The 25,867-nt window shown below is 51.8% G+C and overlaps 1 protein-coding gene across 5 annotated transcripts in view; it reads right to left on the bottom strand.

Moving 5' to 3' along the window:
- FHL2 (four and a half LIM domains 2) overlaps positions 1-25,867 on the bottom strand; it is a 104,173-nt gene that overhangs the window by 3,515 nt on the left and 74,791 nt on the right. For all 5 annotated transcript variants that reach the window (XM_047781319.1, XM_047781315.1, XM_047781318.1 and 2 more), the window contains exons 2-5: positions 15,004-15,181; positions 4,806-4,980; positions 2,424-2,593; positions 64-250 (exon numbers count right to left, since the gene is read on the bottom strand). In XM_047781319.1, coding sequence (XP_047637275.1) covers positions 64-250; positions 2,424-2,593; positions 4,806-4,980; positions 15,004-15,159 — 688 coding nt within the window. In that variant the 5' untranslated portion in view covers positions 15,160-15,181. The remainder of the gene's footprint in view (positions 1-63; positions 251-2,423; positions 2,594-4,805; positions 4,981-15,003; positions 15,182-25,867) is intronic.

Below are 25,867 nucleotides of genomic sequence, written 5' to 3'. Positions count from 1 at the left end.
TCCAAGCACAGTGATTCACCTTTTTGACCTTCAGAGGCAGGGGCGGGGCCCCGGGACACTCACCACTGATGGGGTTGGCGCAGCCTGTACACTTCTTGGCGTACAAGTCGCAGAAGCAGCCCAGGCAGTAGGCGAACTCGTCACGGGACGTGAAGCGCTGGCCGGACAGTGGCTTCTTGCAGGCAGTGCACACGAAGCACTCCCTGTGCCAGGGCTGCTCACGGTACGTGACGCCCCCGCTGGTGATGGGCTGGGGGTGCAGAGGGGCCTCTCAGCTTCCCGCAGGGGCCCGCTCCCCTGCTCATCGGGCTACTGCCTCTGGAGGATGCAAAGCAGGCTCCTCGCCCAGGACACGCTCCCCTCCAGACTGGCCCCACCCCTTCCCCAAGCTTCCAGGCCTCTGCTGCAGACCGAAGACCCCCGCTTCCACTTCAAGGCGCGAATACCAGGATGTCTGCCGGGACAGCGCTGCCTCCTGGTGGGCAGGTGAGGCTGGGAGACTGCGGCTCGAGGCTGGGGTTTGAACTCACCCCTTGACCCTCCCAGCCCCTTTGTACAGACCCTCTGGCCTCCAGGATTACCCTTGAGTGGAGGAAGGAAAAGGCTTAAAAGACACGGTGGGATGTTCCTGTCACGGCTCAGCGGTTAACCAACCGGACTAGCATCCATGAGGATGCAGGTTCGAGCCTTGGTCTCCCTCAGTGGGTTAAGAATCTGGCGTGGCCATGCACTGTGGTGTAGGTCGCAGACGTGGCTGGGATCCTGAGATACTGTGGCTGTGGTGTAGGCTGGTGGCTACAGATCCGAATGGACCCCTAGCCTGGGACCCTCCATATACTTCGGGTCCGGCCCTAAAAAGACAAAACAAAAACAAGAAACAAACAAAAGATACAGCGGGGCTGACCTCCACCCTTGGCCTGGCTCCTTGGAAGGTATGGGAAAGAGGAGCTCAGAGCCTGCCTTCTCACCCCATCTTGTGGTCTTAGGGCACTGGGAAGCCATAAGGAACAGACTGTGCCTCGATTTCATCTAGTACTTTCTTTTCATTGGCTGCTCTTCGTATTCGTTTTAAGATGGACAAAGAACAGAACTAGTGAGGCCTCCATCGATGGGGGGTCTCGGCCTCACGGCCGAGGGCAGCAGAGATGGAGTGCAACCATGGCACATTAGCACGTGCGTGCATTTTGCAGCTTTAGTGCTGCTGCGTCATTGCTCCTTCCGTCCTTCCATAATGACAGATATTGCTTCCATTTGACATAAGTAAACCGAGACCCAGAGAAGCTGGCTCACCTGAGCACACACGGCTAGTTAGCAACAAGTCAGGAGCCAGAGAGCCTGAGCCAGCTTCTCTTCTGTAAACCATGATGAACCACACAGTTATGTAGCCACAGATAGTTTGCTGGGAGCAGACTCTATGCACCTGGGCTGTGAGGTCCCTGGATGAAGAGTTGTGTCTGAGATGTTCCTGTGCCTGGAAAGCATGCCCCTGACACCCAGCACCCCAACTCCGTATCCCCCCCTCCATCACCATCAGCCTGCAAGTGGCTCTGCAGGACTGAGATACAGGAGCGGGCATCCCACCCAAGGATGGAGGGTGAACGCTCAGAAGAGAATCCTGGGAGAGAAGGATTTTTTTTTTTTTTTTTTGCCTTTTAGGGCCACACCTGTGGCATATGGAGATTCCCAGGCTCAGGTCGAATTGGAGCTACAGCTGCCAGCCTACACCACTGCCACAGCAACGCCAAATCCGAGCTGTGTGTGTGACTTACACTACAGCTCATGGCTCCTTAACCCACTGAGCGAGGCTAGGGATCGAACCCACAACCTCATGGTTCCTAGTCAGATTCATTTCTGCTGCGCCATGATAGGAACCCCCAAAAGGAAGAATTTAAGTGGTAAAGGAAAATGGAACTGAGACAGGGAACTGAGACAAGGGCTCAAGGCAAGTTAGCAATGCCTGGCCATGGGTAGGTGCAGGCCAGGCAGCAGCATGCCAGTCAGGGTGCCGCAGTGCAGGGAGGCAGCTCCGCGGGACCCACAGGTGATTCGGGGCAGCTGCAAGCCCAGAGCCCAGCTGGCTGGTGACAATGGAGCAGTGGGGGGGGGGGGGGCAGGAAACAGCCTGCAGGGTTGCAGGCCTGCCAGATTTCCACTTCTTCTCCCTGCCCCACCCACCACCAGGTCTAGGGCTGGTGTCTTGTTCATGCAAGGAGACAGTAAGTTCTTCCCTTTAATGTCAGGTCACCAGCACATATTTGGAAAGGTTCTAGAAGCAGAAAGGAGAAAGGATGACCTCAGAGTCAAGGGATGAAGGGAAGGCAAGCCAGGTGTCACTCCCCAGCCTTTGTGTCTTACAAGCCAAGCCCTTGAGGAAGGGCCACTAACAGGTGTGCAAGGGCGGGGGCGGGGCATGGGGAAGGTACCTTTTTGCACTGAATGCACTGCAAGGCGTGCTGTTTCTCATAGCAGGGCACACAGAAGTTCTGGCCGTCCTTAGGGATGAAGCTCTTGGTCCCGATGGGCTGCTGGCAGCGGTGGCAGGTGAAGCAGGTCTCGTGCCAGCTGCTGCCCTTGTATTCCATCTTGCGGGTGCCTGGCAGGAGTCAGAGAGGAAAGAGCGGAGTCGTTAAGGATGGACTGGGGGACCTGGGATCCGTGGTCCAGTCCTGGGATTGGCAAGTCACTTTGGCTCCCCAAGGCTGGGCATCACTTCTATTTTCTGTGGTGGGGGGATTCTTGTTTCACAGCAGCACACCCCGCTCCTGGAGCAGAATCAGTATCTGTACAAACTCAATATTTATGTGTTAAAGAGGGTGATGATGAACGTTAGATGGAAAACACTTGTCTCTCTCTTGGCCTCACAGAGCACGCCCAGAGAGCGGGCACAGCTCAGACCCAGCCTCGCAAAGCATCAACCTGGAGCACAAGATCCCCATGACAAACGCTCGCCTGGTTCTCAGCGGGATGGAAATGGGTGGGTGTCAGTGCATCAGGGTTTCCCGCCTGCTCCTCAGGGAGGAGCCTCTGCATTACCCACTTGGCACAGCCGGCTGTGCAGACCCTGCTGTGATGAGTCTCGGTGGTTAAAACCCACCCACCTCACTCACACTTCCGTTTAGTAGTGTTCTGATCTCATGACATCATACTTCATTTGAAACACTATTATCAGTTGATGCCTTTACATCATTTCTCAGGTGGCTATGAAGTTCTCAAGAGCTGAATGCCTCTGGTTCACCCCCTCCCCTGCTCCCCATGAGCTTCATTCACAGCTCATGGCCAGTGAATTCGTGGCCAGAACATTTGTTCTGATGTTTTCCCCATTCTTTGCCAAAAGGGAAACTGCGTATTTATAGAGAGATGGTTCCAAGACTGACATACATGCAAAGCAGTGCTGCCAGCAGGGGGCGGCAAAGCCCCTTCATCCAACCACCTGCAGATGTGGGCCCTCTTCCTTGAGGAAGGGGTGTCTTTTTCTGATTCAAAGTAGTAAGCGAGGAACCAGAAACCCAGCAGAGCTGGGTGACAGCGTGAGCCTGTCCGGAGGCGGTGGTGCGCCTGCCGGGTGTGGTCGGGAGCCAGCATTGCGGTCTGTGACCATCTGTGATGTTCCTGGAGGCGGAGGCGGGGGAGTGGCTGAGCTCTGCACTGTGAGCTTCTTGTCCTCTTTGTCTAAATTCACTGCAAAACCCACACTGCTTTCATCTTGATTGGGTTGTAGAACTTTCAAAAATCAAACCAAGGAAGGAAGCTAGCTCTCGTCTAGTTTTTTGGTTTTTAAAAAAATATCTAGTGCTTGCATTTCTTTTCTGCATACATCAGGCCTTTCCTGGACACCCCACCTCTGGTGCCCAGTCCATTTCCTGGGCCATTTCCTGACTTTTCTGTTGAAATCAGCTCGTCCTTTGAGACGGCATCAATGTGACGGCCCTGAGGGTCCCTTTCTCAGCTGCCCTGCTCTGGGCTTGTGCCTCCCTCCCAGCAGGTGCCAGCCAAGCTCCTCCACCGTTTCCCTACGCAAACCCCAGCGGGCGAGGTGGCGAGATGCACGTTCCTGGAGAGGAGGGGGGGCCATCGAGGACCAGCCGGCCTCTTGGAGGAGGTCTCAAGAATCTCAGGGAAAATTCACATCCCACTGTAAGATACACTTATATTTGTCTCTGTCCAGACGCCAGTTTACATTTTTCTCCCCAATCTGGAATTTCTGGGCCGTTGCCCTGGGAAGCTGCGCCTTTCCCCCCACATGTGGTCCATGGTTCACTGTACCGGCAGCTGGGCATCCTTGTGGGCGCTGGTCAGGCTGCATCTGACTCTAAATTACCCCACAGCCTTCGTCCTCTTCACGTGTCAGTGTGAACCCAGCCATGTGGAGTGGGGTGACTCCGCAGGTTACCTCAGCTTCCCCAAACTGCCATCAAACCCGAGCCCTCGACCTCTGTGGTAGATGAACCACCCAGGGACCAAATTTTAGGCTCTTCTCACCCTCACTGTGTGTGTGTGTGTCCAACAAGATTTACTTTTTTACATCCTGTACTGAAACATTGCATATGGTATCTTTGCCTACTCTGTGTTTTCAATAAAGATTCCGCTCTCCCATAAAACTAAGCTCCTACCCCCAAAAGCAAAAGATATCGCCTTCTCCTCCCCCATCACCCGAGAGGTCACCGAGCACCATTCCTGGTGCTTGACCAGCTGCAGCCATGCCTTCAGGACAGGACCTGCACAGGGGTGTGGCTCTGAAAGCCACTCCAGCCCAGCAGGCATTTGGAGCAAAGATTCAGGGCAGAGGGGAGTGGGTGCGGTCCCACCTGGCATGATGGCCTTCCTGCACTCCTGGCAGCGGGATGAGTACTCCTGCGAGTAGCAGTCAGTGCAGAGCACCTGGTCCTCCTTGGCAGCAAATGGCTTGTCCACGAGGGAGCTCCTGCATCGCGAGCAGTGGAAGCAGGCCTCGTGCCAGTGCCGGTCCTTGTAGGATAAGTCCTGCAGACACAGGGCACACAACACGGTGAGGGCCAGGGTGTGGGGGCCATGGGGGGTGAGGGGACATGATGGCCCAGCTGGGACGGGGCAGGTGGATGCTTGGGGCCGCTTTTAGACTGGTGGAAGTGAGAGATGCTGTTGAAAAACAAGTGGCTTTCCTCTGGGACTCTCTGTCAGAAACAGGCAGCAGGTTAAAGTCCTCAGTGGTTCTTCCCCTGGACACACGGACCACGGGGTCCTCTGGCCACAAGGAAGGTGGGTGCCCCGACTGTGGCAGCAGTGACTGTGGTGCCCTGGGAGAGGGGCCAGGCTAAGGATGAGGTGAACTGGGTGGAAAGAGGGTCGGGACAGATTCCCAGCAGGAGCCACCAGCTGTGCATTGAAGACCTGAGGGTGCAGGAAGCTGGGCAGAGAAAGGGCACAGACCGGGAGGGTGAGACGAGGGGCGCCGGGGGGAACTGTGCCCCAGGGCACAGGCTGGGAGAGAGCCAGCTGGCTGGACCAGGAGCCTGTCTGCGTGGAGGCCGGTGCCTATTCTGTGGTGGGAGAGTGGAATGAGTGCTGGGCTCGTGTGTGACAAGGGGGCGTGAGGTGGGGAGGAGGCTGGAGCAGAGACAGTGGCACAGACAGACGGCCCTGCAGAGAGTGGACAGGCACCAAGAGGGACGGACAGAGACGTGCCAAGAAGAGAAGTCCTGCTTTTCAACAAAGAGTGGGAAGGAGAAATGAACCCAGGAGAGAAAACAGCGTCGGCTCTGTGACACCTTTAGTCTCGCCTGAGGAATGACAGGAAATCTTCTCATGTGTGTCTTTTAAAGTGCAGTGTGAAAGTGCCAGCACAAAATTATCAGACCCTGTCTACACCCAGCTGTCCCCAGGACGGGATTATTTATCCACTGCTTTAGGGTTCCCAGCTCTGACCCAAGGCCATCGTCCCCTCCAAGTGAGGCAGGAGCAGAGCCACAGGCCTGGCTCCCCCGCAGGGCCCCCAAATGCCTGCCGCTCCCAAACCAGGAAGCCGTCATGATGCTGAAAACACACATCCTGGACTCGATTAGAAAGCCCCCAACACCCACGAAACCTGGAACCCAAACTGGAACAGTCTCTTTGGCTAGAATACCAGGGTGTGTGCATGTCTTCCCAGAGCCTTGGCTCAAACTAAAGTTATTTGATCTTGTGATCTGTTTGCACCTTGTTCTAATTCAGGCAATTTTGAAAAATACAAAGAGGAAGCACTCTGAAAACAGCTGGGTGGTCCTGGACAATGAACCTGCCCAGGTCCCTCACACACTCCAGTGAGAAGCCTGCTTCCTGCAGCAGCTGGGGGTCAAGTTATGGCCAATGCAAGACCATCAGGAGGGAAGGCAACAAGCGTAGGACTTTCTTAGGACAGGACTGAATGCCTTGTTTCTGAGGTTGCCTCTCCCCGAGCCCCTGCACCCTAGGCGTGGGGATAGAGGCTGCCTCTCACTGCTCCCCAATGCCTGTCCCCTCCATACTGTGGACCCGACTGAGGGGCATGTTAATGAGGGCCTGAGACCACCTGTCTCTTGCATTTTTGGCCTCAAGTACTTTCAGGTGTTTTTTGTTTTGTTTTTTGTTTACTTTTGCTTTTTAGGGCTGCACCTGTGGCATATGGAGGTTCCCAGGCTAGGGGTCAAATTGGAGCTGTAGCTGCCAGCCTATGCCACAGCCACAGCAACACCAGATCCGAACTGCGTCTTCCACCTATACCATAGCTTACGGCAACGCCAGATCCTTAACCCACCAAGCAAGGCCATGGATTAAACCTGCAACCTCATAGTTCCTAGTCAGATTCATTTCCACTGAGCCATGACGGGAACTCCTGGACTATTATTCAGCCTCAAAAAGGAAAGAAATTCTGACCCACACTACAACATGGACGAACAGTTAAGTAGGTCAGTCCGAAAAAGACACCGAATTATTCCACTTCTATGAGGTCCTGGAGTAGCAGATTCTCAGAAAGTAGATGGTGGGGCCAGGGGCTGGGATGGGGAAGGGTGGATTAGTGTTTAGTGGGGACAGAGCTTCAATTTTGCAGGAGGAGATGTTTCTGGAGGTGGACAGTGGTGATGGTTTCACAATGGGAGTGGACGTACTTAGCGCCACTGAACTGGCACTTAAACTTGGGTAGGATGGCACATTTTATGTTGTGCGTATTTTACCACAATTAAAAAATTAAGTTTTGATTATTACATGGCAGGTGAAAAGTACCATTTCAGGAGTCAGGGCGGTTCCCTGTGTGTGGACTCGTTACCTGTCAGGATGGTTACTGGGAAAATGCTATCGAGTGTTTCCAGGCTCCAGGAGCCCCCTGGAAGAGCTGAGAGCCCGGGGTGGGGGATGAGAGGGGGAAGGGGACCAGGAGGCCTGCTTCCTGCAGGAGGGTCAGCACTGCACATACAGGGGCTGCAGGCTGTGAGTGGGATGGGGAGAGAAGAGTATGAGTCTCAGGGCATCTGTCTTTGGGGGCTGACCTTCAGAACAGCCGAGGGGACCCTCCAAGGTCAGTACTGTGAGAGCAAAGCCACCAGCTGTCACCAGAGGCCCCGGATAGCGAGTTCCAGGAAGACGAAGCGGTGTGTGATTAAGGGGGCTAGACTGTCATGGGAAAGCTTATTTCGAACCTTCTTGTGGGAGTTTCTGTTGTGGCTCAGCAGTAACGAACCTGACTAGCATCCATGAGGACACAGATTCAATCCCTGGCCTTGCTTGGTGGGTTAAAGATCTGACGTTGCCGTGAGCTGTGGTGTAGGTCACAGATGTGGCTTAGATCCCATGTGGCTATGGCAGTGACGTAGGCTGGCAGCTGCAGCTCCGATTCGACCCGTGGGCTGGGAACTTTCTTATGCTTCAGGCACAGCCCTAAAAAGACCAAAAAAAAAAAAAAAAAAAACCTTCTCATGGATCAAAAGCACTGCAGAAATGCACTTTTCCTAACCCTAATCCTAACCCTAACAGTAACCCTAACCCTAACATTTCGGGCATGAAAACACAATAGCTAAGTTAGTAATAGCTGATCTGATGACAAATGTTGGATGCTCGCAAGTTCCTCCCTAAATCTTGGTGCCACCTCCCTGCCCTTATAAGACTGCAGGCATCAAGGCAGCACTTCTACATCCTCCAGAGGCCCAGACCCTCCCGAGGCTGCTGACCACTTGGTCACTTGCTGCCCTGTGCCCTGTCCTCGGGGGAAGGACTGACCACACTATGATGACACTGAAGAGCCGGCCTGGCCCTTCCAGGCTGGTGACAGCAGCCACCCCAGGAGGCTGGTCGCCACCATCCTGCTCAGATGCCAGCTCAACTGAGTCACTGGACATTCATTCACGAGGAATGACCCCTTCACAGCTTCTCCCTCCCCGGCCCCTCTCGCACATGTGCACACACTTTTCTGCATTAACACTGAACAGTCCTGAACATTCAAGGATGTCTGATCGTCTCAAACCTTCTGATGCGATGTTTTCCCTGAAGATAAATCTCAACCTACACCCACGTCCTCGAATGCCACGGTCAGCCACAAACAGTCTCTGAACACACCAGAATCCCGTCAGTGGTGGGAACAGAACTGGTGCCAGCTGCAGTCAGCGACGACTGTCCCAGGCTGAGGTCAGCTGACACGCAGGCAGGTGGGAGACCCCGGTCACTGCCCTGCACACCTGCTGTGCCATCAGTGCCCTCGGAGACCCCAGGCCTGAAGGATTTCACCCCAGCAGTTAAACTAAAACCCTGGCTCCGCCATATGCCTGCTTCGGCTGTGAGCAAGTCATTCTCTGCTGCCCATGAAGCAGGGATGACGACGAGGCATCAACCAGGGTCCTGGCGCAATGTAGCTGCTCAGGTCAGAGTCCAGCTCATGAAGGCAGTGTCAGGGGCCCCTGGGCTGAGATCCCAGTTACTCCTGAAGACGGGATAGTCAGACACCCTCCCCTAAGCTCCCGGCTCTGACTCAGTCCCTCTGCTCTGCACAGTGCTTCCCACCTCCACGGTCCTTCTCAAGCTAAAATTCTTTCTCTTAATCCCCTCCTGCTTGTTTGGAGCCCAACAATAACCCCACAGAATTAGGGCTTATTTCTATTTTACAGGTCAGGAAGTTTTAACACAGCGATGCTAAAACACGTAGGCCTGTTCCCTCCCATGGGCCCATGGCCGCAAGGAGCTCAGACACAGGTCAGCTCCCATCTCTACCTGGCCCGCAGCATCTTTACAAGTGGGTCCTGCCCAGCCTCACCTTTGCCCCGGGCTCCTCAGTCACCCGCAGCCCTGTCCACGCCAGCCCTGGTCTTGGGGCCCCTCTCCCTGTCGCTGTGCAGCGTGAGGGATGCTGGCCCTACAGGACTAGGTACCACCCCACAGGCACCGGGAAGAGCCCACGTCACACATCTCGTTCAAGACAACAGAAGGAAACCCTTGTGTGATGCTGAGCCCTCAGGTCCTGGTAACTCTCCTGCTTGGCTCTGACTTTGTGTGATCCTTAGAAGTTTAAGTCTGAGTCTAGCCGATAATTCACATCACCGCCCAGTCCTGGACTCCCTTCTGTGGGCGCGGAGGTGGGAAACGCTGCCCTCTGTGCTTACTTGGGGCCCGCGGGACTGGACTGGAAAATGGCACAGAAAGACCGAGGCTCCAGATAAGGCTGATCGAATGGGGAGCCCGGGCCAAGCAGCGCGGCCCACCCTGAGGCGCGTCTGAAACACGGCGTTCCAGCGGCTCTTCCTCTCGCTGTGTTCGCAGCTCCAAGAGTTTCCGTTTTTGTTCTCAGTACCCAGCCAGTCTCATCTCACTTAATTCTGTCATGTACCCCACGTGGTCCCCAAGGATACCATTTAGATGCTAGAAGCTAAGTCTGGACACACGGACTTTCAAGAAAACTTTGACATGTCCTCGAAATACCCTGATTTTAAGGTTCTCTGGAGAGAGAGTGTGAAGGAGGAAAGAAAGAAAGAAAAAAAATCTTCGACACATCCCAGAAAAAAACACTAAGGCCAACCTTGTGCACACAGAATGTCATAAATTGCAGCAAAATGTTTGATAAACAATGTAAGATTAGGCCCAAACACTTCCTTTCAGATTTTCCATTTTTCCATTTCAAAAACATTCCCAATATGGAATGTGCCCTGGTTGAGACTCAGCTGAGCCTTGGCGCAGGGTGGGGGGAGTCAGCAGCCCAGAGAGACCCCTCGGCCCTCTGCCCCAGTGAAGGCTGGCAGCTCTGGGCAGCCGGGTCACTCACCCCTGCTCTCCACGTCATCCACCCCTCTGGGCTGGGAGAAATTCAGCTGCTGATTCCCAAACCAACCTTCCTCAAAATCAGGAGATTTCACCTATGGCTGGGCCTGCAGCGCCATCCAAGCTCAGGGCTTTGAAAAGACGTTCTGCACCGTGAGACTGTCAAGTTGAGGTGTTTGCAGTGGCACAGGCATTCAGACCCTTGAAGGAGGACGATGGTGGAAACGGTGGCACTTGCTTCGTGCAGCCCTGTGCCAGGCATCCCTTGGATGGCCCATTTCATCACCAACACGGTCCCATGAGGTCGGCAGCCCTGCGTTCAGGTGTAGGAACCCAGGCTGGCAGGTGGCACGGCTTCTGCACGTCACACGGCTGTCGCAGGTGGACTGGGGCCATCAGCCGAGCCTCAGCTGGGTGGGCACTAGGTCACTGCTGCACACTGTGCTTTGTGCCCTAAGGTGACCCTGCTATTCCCATGCACTGAGCTTGGCCTGTATTTACCCCTGCTCTGCTTTGTTCCCAATTCTGAGGCTCCTGCTTTAGACAATTCCCATTAGAAAGACTTCCCGTTTCCAGGAGAACGCCTAAGGAAATATACGTATCTTCAGTTCTCATTACAAACTCCATGGACAAATTTCATGGAAACTCGAAAAAGGTGAGTCACCCATTAAACACTTAAAAATCTCCCAAACAAATAAAAAAGTGCCAGATTGATGAGCTGCATTGTGAGGTTGTATCTGGAGCTGCAGATTCTCCCAGAAGAGCCCAGAAAGGCCAGCGCAGTAGCTTCTCTCCTAAGGCAGCCTGGCACAGGGACATCCTGACTTACCGCCTTTGTCCTCTGTCTCAGAGTGCCCTGGTTGCTTTCTGCCCAACAATCCCAGAATGTTTCTGTCCTTCAGGAACTTTCCAAATGTGGGCTGAGAAGCTGTTAGAGTTTGACAGGTGGACTTGTGCCAAACTGATCGTGGATGCGATTTTCCCATTTAATTATGAGGAAGCTGGAAAGAGTGTTACAGGAACACAGTCCTGGTCACTGGAAGGGGCCGGGAGAAACGGGGGAGGCAGATACCTCTTACTCAGGACAGACCGCTGATGGGTCCCCCATCTCACCACGGAGCCCAGGGCTGGTGTCCACCCAAGGCTGTGGGACAGGACCCACTGCCTCTCTCTCCTGCCTGCTGACCCTATAACCCTGGGAAAATCTTCAAAGGCTCCACCTCAGTGGCCACTCTGTAAAACAGGATGAAGAGTGCCCCCCCCCCCCACCGACAGCGGGGGGGCGGGGGTGGGGGTCGTCAGGAGGAGTTTAGTCCTACCGTCACGGCACTTTCCAGGCCCTGCAGTAGTAATCGTGGGGTGGGGTAGCTTTCGAGGCTACCATTGGAAGCCAAGCCTGAGAGCTGGTTTTAGACCTGCCGGTGGTCCTTTGAGTTACCGCGTCTCCCTCTTCACAGCCCCCTCCGGACACGTGGGTGCGGGGGCCTGGTGGCTCATCCAACTTCATGGCGCTGTTCGCAAAGACCCGGAAAGCCCATTGTCTGAGCCAGGGGTGCAGCCCAGCATTTGCTGAAGGCCCTGTCTTGCTGATGCAGGACCAGTGCTCATCTCTGCTTGAGAAACTAACTCCTCTTTAGTTTCTTGACTTTCTGAAGCTCAGGATTTAGGTAGACCCATCCCCCCAAGACATCTGTAATCAGGCCAAAAGGAATGATTTTGCTCATGTCCATAGGTGTCCAAGAAAAATTTCAGTAACAGCCTCAGGTCAGAGGATCATGAAACTGTATCTGCTGTCTACTACCCCACTGGCCATAAACACGAATCATTTGACCCTTGGGGGTTACAGCATTTCCTCAGGGTCTCTACACAGAAATAAAGAACTTAACTGAGCGTCTGCATGGAAATGACACTCAAACACAGGTACCGTGGGAGCAGGTCCTGAAGTCCTGCCTGCCTCCTTGAAAAGACAGTGGATACCCACAAAATCAGCCTTGTCCCTGAAGGCGTGCCAATATTTTTTTATTTTACTCTATTCTGTTCTGTTCTATTCTATTCTAGTCTTTTTAGGGCTGCACCCACAGCATATGGAAGTTCCCAGGCTAGGGGTCGGATAGGAGCTGCAGCTGCCGGCCTACACCACAGCCACAGCAACGCCAGACCTGAGCCACATCTGGGGCCTACACCACAGCTCATGGCAATGCCAGATCCTTAACCCACTGAACGAGGCCAGAGGTTGAACCCGCATCCTCATGGATACTAGTCAGGTCCATTACCCCCTGAGCCACGGTAGGAACTTCTGTCAGTATTTTAAATCATTCACACATCCTTCAGAGGGAGACCAAGTGGGGCTCGTGGCACCTCTGCTATTTTCAGACAAGTAAACGACCACCAGACCTGCCCGTTCAGTTTTCTCTCCCCAGCCCCTCGCCTACCAGGCTTGGGGTTCACTTCCCAAAATGCAGGCATGTTTTTCCCGCCCTTGCTTCTTCCACAAAGCCAACTACATAATCATTCCTGAAAGCTGAAACCATCCAAAGAGTCAAAAGCCCCAAATGGCAAGTGTAACTGTAAGTTCACCTCTCTTTTCCTTCCAAAAATGCGCAAAATCACATGGCGTAACTCCAGACAGTGAACAGCTCTCCGGGTTGAAAAGTTCAGTGCGATTAATGCCCGACTGTGCAGCAGTCTTGTTGATTTTGGCCCCATTGAGGAGATTTTTGTTTATTTGCTCATGAAGCATGTACTGACGGGTAACTGATTTCAGGGGTCTGTCCACTACATGACCTTGAAGAAATGCCTGGTGATTTGTGGTTTTGTTTTTGCTTTAGCCACTAGCCAAGGATGCCTAGCCTCAAATCGCCAAGACATCTCCTTTAAACTAGAGTTGTTCTTTGTCAGGATAATATCTGAACCTCTCATTTACTTACGTAAAGCCTTTATAAAATAATAATTTTCTGTGTCTTAGTTCTTCCTCAAAGTGGACATTTTTATTGATGTCTCGCTAATGAAAACTGATAAGAAGATAGACTCATAGACATAGAGAACAGACTCATGGTTGCCAGGGGAGGGGAGAGGGGAGGGAAGGAACAGGAGTTTGGGATTAGCAGGTGCAAACTATGGTATATATGATGGATAAACAACAAGGACCTACTGTACAGCACAGGGACTCTACTCAATATGTTGTGATTAAGCATAATGGGAAAGAGTATTTTAAAAAAACAATGTATGTACATATATACACAAGTGAATCATTTTGCTGTACAACAGAAATTAGCACAACACTGTAAATCAACTGTACTTCAATGAAATAAACTTTTTTAAAAAGGGAGAAAAAGGAGTTCCCATTGTGGCTCAGGGGGTTAAGAACTCGACTAGTATCCATGACGATGTAGGTTCCCTCCCTGGCCTCACTCAGTGGGTTAAGGATCTGGTGTTGTCACAAGCTGCAGCATAGGTCACAGATGTGGCTTGGATCTTGCATTGCTGTGGCTGCGGTGTCGGCCGGCAGCTGCAGCTTCGATTTGATCCCTAGCCTGGGAACTTCCATATACCCCAGATGCAGCCCTAAAAAGGAAAATAAATAAATAAATAAATAAGGAAAAAAGAAAACTGATAAGGAGAGAGGGCAAAGCTTCAGAGAGGGGGGAGAGGGAATGTATTACAGAAAGAACAGTAAAGCAGCTGGAAGAGGAAAGAAGCTTGAATTTATAACATTATCTGCTACTCCTTAGAGCTCTGAGCACCTTGTAGCTACACACCATGAGAACCCCATGAAACAGGCTCCCTGGTTGTATCTCCAATTTAGACATGTGCAGATGGGCACAGAGGGGTCAAGCCACCAGCCCAAGATCACACAGCCAGCAAGACACAACCAGGATGGAATAGGGCAGTTTGGCCTCGGAGATGAATGCCGAGGAACTCAAACAGAGGTCAGACAGAGCTGGAGGTGGGAAGGCAGGCAGCTTTGAGAGAAGCAAGGCCAGCTACTTTTGCTCCTGGTAGCAGCCAAACCTCTGGACATGTTAGAGTTCACACAGGCCAAACTCTGAGTCCTGTTTCCCTTCTGCACAGTGTCTACCTCCCTGGAGCCATGACATGTGGCTTCAGCTCTGCTCAAGGGGCCAAGTCCCCAAGACAGATGTTATCCATCCATCAGTGGTAGATTGTCACTGAATACCCGGCAGCAGAAACTGGTGGTGCAGCCACCTGCTTGCTGCCCGTCCCCAGGAGGATGGAGCAAAAGACAGGAATGAGGAGAAGCCCACAGGGCCACTCAGTCCCCCTGGAGACCCAGCTTACTGACTCCACAAGCAGCCCCACATCCTGATCCTCACACCAAATGGATGAGAGCCCCTGACACCCAGAGAAGGCAGGGCCTCTGAGCCCCCCACCCACCTGGAGTGGGTGCTGGGCCCCCGAGGACACTTGGTCTGCAAATGCTGACCACACAGCACCTGCCTGTGAGTCAGCTCAGAGGGAGTGCTCTGCCCTTGGGGGAGGCGGGACTTGGCGGCGGGTTAGATAAGGGTGATCACGGGGTGTACTCAGCATGCTGGGTACCCCCAGGGAAATGGTGAGGGGCCGCGGCCAAGCCCACGGCAGAGGCTGGGAAGGCTCTGCTGATGGTCCAAGCCCAGCAGAGGGGACTCAAGGGCGTCTAAGGCGATGAGGACCAGGACTTACGCAGGAACTGTGTCCAGCCCAGTGTGGGGGGCTGGGGGGCTGGGGGAGGGACTGGGCCAGGGAGCATGGGGGCCGAGGGGGGGCCAGTACCTTGCAGTCGCATCCAATCAGCTTCCCACACTCCTCGCATGTGCTGGCGAAGAGGGCCTCGAAGCAGCCCACGCAGTAGGGCTGCTCCTCCCGCAGGACATACTTCCGGCCGAAGAGGGAGTTCTCACAGTGGTGACAGTCGAAGCGCTCAGTCATCGTGGTGCTGGACTTCTGCCACCTACCAGGGAGCAGAGAAAGGACAGGTCCGGGTGAGCATGGAGGCCCTGGGCACACGGCAGTGACCTCCTGCTCTGAGAGGGTCACCTCCACTACAGCAGCTCATCCTCCAGGGGGGCCCAATTCACACTGTCCGTGGAAACGGTCCCAATTGTCAAGGATGCTTTTGAAAAACTTGGTTGGGGGCAGTTCTGGATCTGAGTGCATCCCGCCTCTTTAAAGTCCCAATTCTTTTTTTTTTTTTTTTCCTGTCTTTTTAGGGCCTCACTTGCAGCATAGGGAGGTTCCCAGGCTAGGGGTTGAATCAGAGCTGCAGCTGCTGGCCTACACCACAGCTCATGGGAACGCTGGATCCTTAACCCACTGAGTGAGGCCAGGGATCGAACCCACATCCTCATGGTTCCTAGTCAGATTCGTTAACCACTGAGCCACAACGGGAACTCCAAAAGTCCCAATTCTTGGTGCACGGGTCAGAAGATGTGATCTCAGGGTGGGGCACAAGGAAGAGTGGGCATCAGAGCCCTCATTCCCGGGAGCGAGCATCTGCTCCACAAGTGGGACAAGCTGGCATCTTTCCTTCTCCCCGCCCCCCAAGTCGCAAGGCAGGGGCAGAAACAACATGCTTATGCCTATAGAGACTTTCCCTGAGCTCCCCTTGTGTGACTCGTGTATTTGAACAGGAAGAAACCACAGGGGCCAGGGAGGGGTGTTGGGAGCTGATGACCCTGAGGCAGAGAAAGCATCAGCCTGACCCCGCTTCAGCCAGACACACCCCCTCCCCACCCCGAGCAGGAAGAGCTGTCCCCAGGCCTCTCTCCCAGAGGACAAGATCATTCTCCTACCCCTAGGGGTCCTGAAGGAGAAAAGGAGAGGCTGGCCTCCACGGACAGGGATCACCGTGGTGGGAAAGGCAGCGACAGAAGTCAGCGGCCTCTCCAGGCCACACCTCGAGCTGCATTTTTCTGGAATGAGTGTGGCAGAGTGTGTGAGCAGAGAGGCCGGGGTGGGGACAGAGGGAGGCGGGAGGTCTCGGCTCCCCTCCTCCTGGGGTGTCATTCCTGTACGAACATGTTCAAACCACCCCAGAGAGCACCATCTGCCCTGGGATGGCCAGGTGTGGAGAGAGGCCTCTGCGCCTCTAGAAACACAGGCCACCTTCTCCAGAAAGACCTTCTCAGGGGGCAATACTTCATTTGCTCAAACTGAAAAGTTTTATCAATTATCAAATACGGAGACAGGCTGGCTGTGCCACTCTGAGCCAGGTTTCACGAGCTGTAACTAAACTTGACTCAATGTTCAGTCATTCCCACCCCCTTAAGAGTGAAATTCCAAAATAATATCCTATGATGCAAATAAAACAATGCTGCCTAGCATTTATTAATGTTGTACTCTTGAGTCTACAAGGTCCTGATAACTATAAGCAAAGAAATGGACAACTTTCAAGCATCCATATTTGGTTACTTCTGTGTTTACAGGACAATTTCTCTGCAAGTATTGAACACGCAGCTGGACACATGTGGTGATATCCACCCCTCTAAAGTGCTCTTCCTGGAATTAAAGAAAACCTTGTCTGGACATCCCTGCAACAGTATCACAAGATGAGGCTCTTGAGAATTTGAATTTTTGTTCTGAAACCCAACATATAAATATCCTTGGTACAAAGGGCGTCTCAGGCTACAGCGGCGATGTTGCCCAAGATGCAATGCTTTCCTTAATTCAAGGAAATTCAGTAATTCCTCAGTTACTGGCCTTGAAAGTGGCCACTGTTTCATTCATCACAATTGAGGGCTGTCCTGCCAACCTATAGGTTTTTCCAATTAAGGCTGCAGTTTACCTTGAGAACCTTGTTGCCTATTCTGGTCACATAGATTTAAGAATGACTTGAGGATTAGAAATAAGAAGGAAAGCTGCTAGGACTAGAAATGATACAATTTTTAAATTTGGAAACAATTCGGGAGATAACCTACGGACTACTTCATTTTAGGGACAGAAACACTGAAGGCCAGGAATCTTAATGGGAACAGAAGATTCATAAGAGCGTTCCCAAAGAGCCCTCTCACTTAGGAAAAAGAAACTCCCGATCTATACGGAAAGGAGGGCCCATGAGGGTCTGGACAAGCAACTGGACAAGGAGCCAGCCTGCAGGCCAGTAACCCCACTGGCACCACACCTATGAGGAGCCATGAAGGGGGGCTGTTTCCCCCCAAGGCGATGCCCAAGGGATGCTCAGATACCTGAGATGTGCATTCTCCTCCTCTGATTCCGAAGAACCAGGAGGGAAATAATCTAAGAGTGGAAATCATGACAACAAGCAGGACTCCACATCAGCCAAACAGGACCAAGACTGGAGGCTAGCGGGGACCACATCGCTGTCATGGATCCCGACTCCCGGCAGGACCTATCTGGCTGAGGCCTGCCTGGAGGGTCCAGGGGCTCCCGTGTCTGTAGGGCCGTTTCTGATGCTGGTGGATCTCTCTCCCACCTTGTTGTGTCTTATCTTCTCTAAGAAGTGACTACAGTTTCATTGATTAGGGAGCACTACTGCTTAAGCCAACAGCTTGGGGTATAAAGGGTCGTCGCTAATTAGGACCAGACAGAAACTCCCTGGACGGATTTCTGGAGTTACAAGAGGTGGAAACCCTAAGAGTCAGAATAAGTGGTTTTGTTTTCATTTTTTCTTCTCCTTTTTAGGGGCACACTCGAGGCATATAGAAGTTTCCAGGCTGGGGGTCAGATCGGAGCTATAACTGCCCACCTACACCACAGCTACAGCAACTGGAGATCTGAGCTGCATGTGTGACCTACACCACAGCCATAGCAATGTGGGATCTGAGCTGCGTCTGTGACCTACACCACAGTTGAAGGCAACACTGGATCCTTAAACTGAGTGAGGCCAGGGATGGAACCCGAATCCTCATGGATCCTAGTCAGGTTTTGTTACTGCTGAGCACAACGGGAACTCCAAGAAAGTGTTTAAAACCAATTCTTGGACAAAACTTTCCTTGAAAGAGACATATGAACCAGCACATTCATTGCAGCATTATTCACAATAGCCAAGACAAGGAAACAACCTAAATGTCCATCAACGGATGACTGGATTAGGAAGGTGTGGTATATATACACAATGGAATACTACTCAGCCATAAAAAATAACAAAATCATGCCATTTGCAGCAACATGGATGGAACTAGAGACTCTCATACTAAGTGAAGTCAGAAAGAGAAAGACAATTACTATATGATATCACTTATATCTGGAATCTAATATATGGAACAAATGAAACTTTCCACAGAAAAGAAAATCATGGACTTGGAGAATACACTCATGGTTGCCAAGGGGAAGGGGGAGGGAGCAGGATGGACTGGGAACTTGGGGTTAATAGATGCAGATTATTGCCTTAGGAATAGATAAGCAATGAGATCCTGCTGTGTAGCACTAGGAACTGTATCTAGTCACTTATGATGGAGCATGATAATGTGAGAAAAAAAGAATCTATACATGTATGTGTAACCGGGTCACCATGCTGTATAGTAGAAAATTGACATAACACTGTAAACTAGCTATAATGGAAAAAAAATCATTATATATATAAAAAAATAAAACTAATTCTTCTCTCATCAAATGCTACCAAATAGGAAATTATTTTACAAAATTGTGTATTTAAGGTTATACTATCAACCTCAAGCCTCTTTTTAATGGGAAAAATTTAGACACCCTCCCTCCCCCCTGACTCCATTCTTTTTTTTTTTTTTTTTTGGCCTCACCCACAGCATTCGGAAGTTCCCAGGTGAGGGATCAAACCTGACCCACAGCAGTGACAATGCCAGATCTTTAACCACTAGGCCACCTGGGACCTTCCATGACTCCCTTTCTAAAATCTTTTAAAATGCCTGATTTTTCATTCATTCCAGATGCATTCGTTGAGCTGGAACAGTGTTAGATGTTATGCAAAAGGCTGGAGATAAAAAGATGAATAAGACACAGGCCCTCCAAAAAGGAACGTACATTCTAGTGAGGAAACAGATGCCCTATATGTATCAGACTCTAAAGTTCCAGGCTTAGCGCAGTGATGGAGAGACCTCAGGGTCCATGGGAACCCAGAGGGGACCCTGAAAAGGATGGCTTCCTGGGGAAATGTCACCTGGGCCCAGAAAGGGTTATCCAAGTGATACTGTAGCCAGTGAGTAGAGGCTTTGGAGACAGGAAACAGGTTGGGGAGCAGACACCCCATGAAGATGGGGGTGACTAAGGTCATTTCAAGAGTAGTAAAGATAAAGCTGAAAGACAGCTGGGGAAAAGCAGGGCCTGTGGCCCTGTGGTCATGATCATGGACATGAGCTAGCCCTGCAGCCTGAAGTCGTGAAGGTTTACAGTGTGAAAGCCTGACTTTGCTTTGAGGGTTTGAAGGAGATAAAACCGAAAGGCAATGACTCTTACAAAATGTTTTCAAGGAGTCCAAAACCACTTCTGAATCATTTCTTCAAATGAAAGCAGGGCATCTGGGTTCTGGAGGCCTCTTGTACCTAACTGTGCACAAGCTGCTTTTACCCACTCTGGACCCAGGAGCCGTCCCTGCAGGTTACACATCACTCCTGCCCATCAGCTGGTGTGTAGACAACAAACGCATGAAGCAGCAGTGGGCCAGGAGGCACCTAGACCACAGGTGCGACTGCAGACTTGCTCTACCCATAAATGGGGCCCATATCCCAGCTCCTGGAGTTCTTCCCCTCCCCCGGGGGTTGAGTTCTCTCTGACGTCATCCCGCTTCTGGCTCTGAACAGCCAGGATATCTGAGGAAGCCGGATCCTAGGGGACAGGTTTACAGCTTTGGCCTCAGGCCCAGCCAAGGGCGCGAGAGAAAAGTCCCAGGTGTGGCTGGCAGCCTGGAGTGGAGGTGGGGTGGGGGTGGGGGGAGCACTTTGATCTAGAGTCTCCCCAATAGTCAGTGGCAAGGATGCAGGTTCAGAGAGCAGCGGGCAACGTGCAGGGCTCAGCCACGGAGCCTAATGACTGTGTTCAAAGTCCGAGGGCTCACACATGCGGGCTAGTTTCACCTTCTCAGATGGAAGAGCTCTCCAAGTCTGAGGGCTAGGAAGAGAGAAGGAGAAAAGGGAGGCAGAGAGGTGGGGACAGGAGAGAAAGAGAGAAGGAAGTAGATGGAGTAGAGGGAGGGAGGGTATTTTGAGCCAGGACTGTGTGCATTTCTTCTTTTTTAATGAGAAACACTTCTTGGGGCTCAAGGGCAGCTCAGAGGTTTAGGCATTGGCTTGTCCTTCCTGAAAAGAAGGCCTCTTGGGCCAGAGTCTCTGTGAAGCCTCCTCTTCAGCGTTTTGGGTCTTTTTTTTTTTTTTTTTTTTTGCTTTTTAGGGCCGCAGGTGCGGCATATGGAGGTCCCCAGGCTAGGGGTCAAATCGGTGCTACAGCTGCCGGCCCACACCACAGTCATAGCAACGAGGGATCTGAGCCGCGTCTGTAACCTACACCACAGCTCACGGCAACACCGGATTCATGAACCACTGAGTGAGGCCAGGGATTGAACCTGCATCCTCATGGATACTAGTCTGATTCATTTCCACTGAGCCACGATGGGAACTCCCTCTAACTGGTACTTTAATCTGACCCCAGAGATGTCTTTCTCCTCCCCCTTGAAACGCCAGCATTTTCCTCTCTTCATGCTGCTTGATGAGACTCCGCTAACACCGTGGATTCCTCAAGGGAAGTCTGTGAAAATTCTCAGAGCCTTTCCACACCCCGGGAAGCAGCCCCCGGAAATCAGACTTCCACAAAGCCACACCAGCTTTAAATCCCGCCTGGGTCCCAGGGCGTGTCAACAACCAGGGCTTTTTGGAGACAATTGAGAAAATTGGTCCATGGCATATAGGCTCTTTTAAAGATTGCATCTGAGGGAGTTCCCATTGTGGCTCAGCGGAAACAAATCTGACTAGCATCCATGAGGATGCAGGTTCAATCCCTGGCCTCGCTCAGTGGGTTAAGGATCGGTGTTGCTGTGAGCTGTGGTGTAGGTTCCAGATGGAGCTTGGATCCTGAGTTTCTGTGGCTGTGGTGTAGGCCAACAACTACAGCTCTGATTCAACCCCTGGCCTGGGAACCTCCATATGCCACAGGTGCGGCCCTAAAAAGACAAAAAAGAAAAAGACTGCATTTGAAAATGCACTGTTTTCAATCCAACTGGGAACCATGAGGTTGCAGGTTGGATCCCTGGCCTCGCTCAGTGGGTTAAGTTTTCGGCGTTGGGGTGAGCTGTGCTGTAGGTTGCAGATGCAGCTCGGATCCCGAGTTGCTGCAGCTGTGGTGTAGGCCGGCAGCTACAGCTCCAATTAGACCCCTAACCTGGGAACCTCCATATGCCTCATGTGTGGCCCTCAAAAGACAAAAGACAAAAAAAAAAAGAAAAGAAAAAGAAAAAAGAAATGTACTGTTTTCATGACCCCACAGGACACTGTGACTGCCTGTGCATGTCTCCATCCCCCCTCAACCATCAGGGCTGCCGAGGTGGCAGGTGCAAGTCCTGATAATACCTGGAGAATGAACGAACATACGGATGGATGGCGGGGAGCACAAACATCACAGAGCACAAACATGGGGACCACATTCCGAGTGGAAACAAGGACTGTGGTACATGAACAACCCACTTTGTAGAGCAAAGCCCAAGGCAATGTGGTTTGGAACCGGATGCTGTTACAATCACTAAGGACTGTAACGCAAGAGAGGCTGAGCTGCATTCTTTCTCCTATGCCTCCAGCCTCACCCCCTTCCGGATACACTGCTGCTTCCACAGCGGGGAGAATTTTTCTTATTGTGTTTGGATGCAAACTCATGTGAACACACAGCTGCAGAGCCTGGGTGAGGCCAGGTCAGGTCAGGAAGCAAAAGCCCTCCAGGAGTTGCTTCAGCCTCTCTGTGTGAACTGCCAGTTGCCTTGACTCAGGCTCCAGGTACCGGTATGGCACGGTGGCTTAGAAATCCGAGACCCTCTCTGCAAAGGCAGGGACCAGAGAACAATGCACCAGTTGATCTCTCTGTGGACAGCGAGAGCCACATCCAAAAAGGTCACCCCAATGCTCTTTCCGTTAGTCCAGCTGAACTGTTCCTTTCTTTCTTTCTTTTTTTGGCCAAGGAAGTTCATGGACCAGGGACTGAACCCGTACCACAGCAGTAACCTAAGCCATAGCAATGACAACACCAAGTCCTTTACCGCTAGGCCACCAGAGAACTCCTGAACTGTCTCCTTCAAATAAAAATTCTGGTGAAAGGGAGGCAGGCATCAGCACAAGGGGTGCTGCTATTTAAAAAAATACTATCCTGTCTTGAAGATCCATTCGAAATCAATTCTGGGATCCTTGGTAAGAATGGCTATGCCTACTGCTGTGGATTTATGCAGTAATTTACTGAGCCTTTACTGTGTATAAGGCCAGGGATTGGGGATGGGTTATGATTCGGTCCATAAACTGGTAACTTTTAAAAATTTTGAAAAAGCATGATTTGTCTACCATTGTTTTATTAGGAAATGTTTTGTGTGAGAGATAGCACTTAAAAATAAGGTGAACTGCTGTCTTTGGGATTATCTTTTGGATACTCAGTAAGGAAAAGAAGTAGGAAATAATGTCAGATTTCCAATGTTAAAACCATAGAATAAGAAGAGTGACACTTGTTTCAACATCCTGCAGACTTGTAAATCCCATCAACAAGAATGTATTAAGTAATCTCTATTTTCTGCATACTCTCTCTTAGGGCCTAGGAGATTGAGATAAAACACAGTCTCCAAAGAGTTTATTCTAGTTCCAGCTCCAAAGAATTTAAATCACCTCTAAGACACTATCTTGTAATTTAATCTCAAAACGTGTCAGTTCTGTCAGCATAGGACAAGCAAAATGACACAGGCCAGAATGGTGTGTGGCCTCAGATCCATACTGACACCTGTTGGCCAGGGGTGGGGGGGTGTGCTGGGGGCCCCGGAGCTGGGGGCCCACCTCTCTCCCTCTGCTTCCTAGGAACGTGTGGGCCAGTTACCCAAGCTTTGGTCCACAAGAATGAAAGGAAAAACCCTCACTTTCCTTCGGCGTCTCCTCCCATCTCCAAAAGGCAGCTCATGGTTTACTCTCATCTGCCTGGCTTTCTATCGGCGCTGACCCTGACTTTCACGAATTTCCAGCCTCCACACTGGCCTTGCAACCCTGACCCTCATGGCGTGTCTTCAGCACAAACCACCAGGACCTGCCATGACAGGCGTGCACACCTCCTGCAACTCCCTTGGCTGCCTCTTATTTCTTCCACAAGTTGTACCATCCAAACTAGTCGGCCCTAGTTTCTTTTTTTTTTCTTTTTTTCTTTTTGTCTTTTCTAGGGCTGCACCGGCGACATATGGAGGTTCCCAGGCGAGGGGTCGAATCGGAGCTGTAGCTACTGGCCTACACCAGAGCCACAGCAACGCAGGATCCTAGCCGCGTCTGCAACCTACATCACAGCTCACAGCAACGCCAGATCCTTAACCCACTAAGCAAGGCCAGGGATCAAACCGCAACCTCATGGTTCCTAGTGGGATTGGTTAACCACTGAGTCACGACGGGAACTCCGGCCCTAGTTTCTTGAAACATAAATATTTACCTGCTCCAAGGATGCCCTTTGACAGTGCTTCTCTTCTGGGCACAGATATCACCTGCCTCACTTAGAAACACCTAAAGGAGGGCGTTCCTGTTGCGGCACAACGGAAATGAACCTGACTAGTATCCATGAAGATATGGGTTCAATCCCTGGCCCTGCTCAGTGGGTTAAGGATCCAGTGTGGCTGTGAGCTGTGGTGCAGGTCGCAGACATGGCTTGGATCCAGTGTGGCTATGGCTGTGGTGTAGGATGATAGATGTAGCTCCGATTAGACCCCTAGCCTGGGAACCCCTCCATATGCTGCACCTGCAGCCCTAAAAAGCAAAAAAAAAAACAAAAAAACAAAAAACAAAACACCCACCTAGAGGAGATCTTTAAGGTACAGGCTAAACCAGGACAGGAAAGGTGTGGCTTATAAAGGCCAAGGGCGGGTAGGGTGACATGTGATGTCTGCACTCAGATAAGGTGTATCACGCATGAGAACTGCACTGACGATGGAGAGACTAGAGGCCACCTCATCAGAGACCCATGAGGGCAACCACATTCTATAGGAAAATGAGGAGCACCAGTAGCAAAGGGGTGATGGAATCTTAAGGAGGCCAGGCTGAGAGCTGGTGGGAAGAATCTGAAGCAGCTACTGGGGAACTGTCGTAGTCAGGGTTCTCCAGAGGAACAGAACCAAACAGATATACACATATAACATGAAGAGGTTTATTATTAGGAATTGGCTAGTATTATCGTGGAGGCTGGAAGTCCCGAGATCTGTGGGTGGCAAGCTGGAGACCCAGCAGAGCTACTCCATGGCTCTAGTCTGAGCTGAAGACCTGAGAAGCAGGGGGCCAGTGGGTAAGTGCTAGTTCCAAAGCCGGCAGGCTCAAGACCCAGGATGAAGTGGTGGCTTCAGTCTGGGTCCAGAGCCCGGAAAAGGACTGTGTCCCCGCTCCACAGCCAGGCAGGCAGAGTCCCTCCCCCACTTCTCATTCTACTCTGGTCTACCTGAATATGAGGCCACTCATGCTGGGATGGGCACCCCAGTCTACTAATTATAAAGTGCCTCCAGTAACACCCTCACAGGCGCAGGCAGACATTTGTGTCTGGCACCTCCTGGCCCCATCAGGTTGACACAGAATTAACCCTCATGGCAGCTAATGCTGAAACCCTCCCTTTAGGACAAGAGATGCCACTCACCCGACCAAGTCGGGCTGCCGGGTCGGTCCCCAGAAGACAAGAGAAGGGCTATGCGCTTAGTTCAAGGTGGTCACCTTCAGGAAGTGGCCTCTTAGGATAACCCATGACAGATGTGGCTCTGATAAAAGTAGCATAATCACATGACCCAGGAAGCATCCAATGTCCCTGCTCCCCAGAGCTCAAGGAGCTAGGCATCCGATGGCTGGTTCAGAGCCCCTGTGGATGGATGAACTGGGGCCCAAGCCCTGTAAGCTGGGGAACTAAAACTGGCCCTCAGCGCAGGACAGGAAGAGAGCCTGGGCCTCTCGAGCCCAGTCTGATTTTCTTCAACATCCTGCTGGGCCCTTCTGTCTACACTTTAGATTCTTTCAGTCGTGGAAGTGGTTTAACAACCATCTTGGGGGAAAGTGTGCAGCCTAAGGCCTCAGGGAAATGTTTGGGTGAGCTCTTGGTTAGCCTTGGTTACAACTCAGGCTCTCAAGTCAAGCTGTCAGGGGTCAGCTCTCCAGGCCACCATTTCTAGGCCGGGAAAGCTTGAGAAAAGTTACTTTGAGCTCTCTGTGCATCAAATCATCTGTAGCAAGGGTAATGACAACTTTGTATACATTGCTCCTTTTTTGTTGTTGTTGTTTTAGGCAGATGAAAGTTCCCAGGTTAGGGGTCGAATCCAAGCTGCAGCTGCCAGCCTATACCACAGCCACAGCAACATAGATCTGAGCCTTGTCTGTGACCTATACCACACCTCGTGGCAACGCTGTATCCTTAACCCACTGAGCAAGGCCAGGGATCAAACCTGTGTCTTCATGGAGGCTCATCAGATTCGTTTCTGCTGAGCCACAAGGGAACCCCCCCTCCCCGCCCCCCCGACACACACACC

The sequence above is a fragment of the Phacochoerus africanus genome, chromosome 5, assembly GCF_016906955.1.
Source record: "Phacochoerus africanus isolate WHEZ1 chromosome 5, ROS_Pafr_v1, whole genome shotgun sequence".
NCBI lineage: Eukaryota > Metazoa > Chordata > Mammalia > Artiodactyla > Suidae > Phacochoerus > Phacochoerus africanus.
This window is presented reverse-complemented; position numbering and strand designations above follow the sequence as displayed.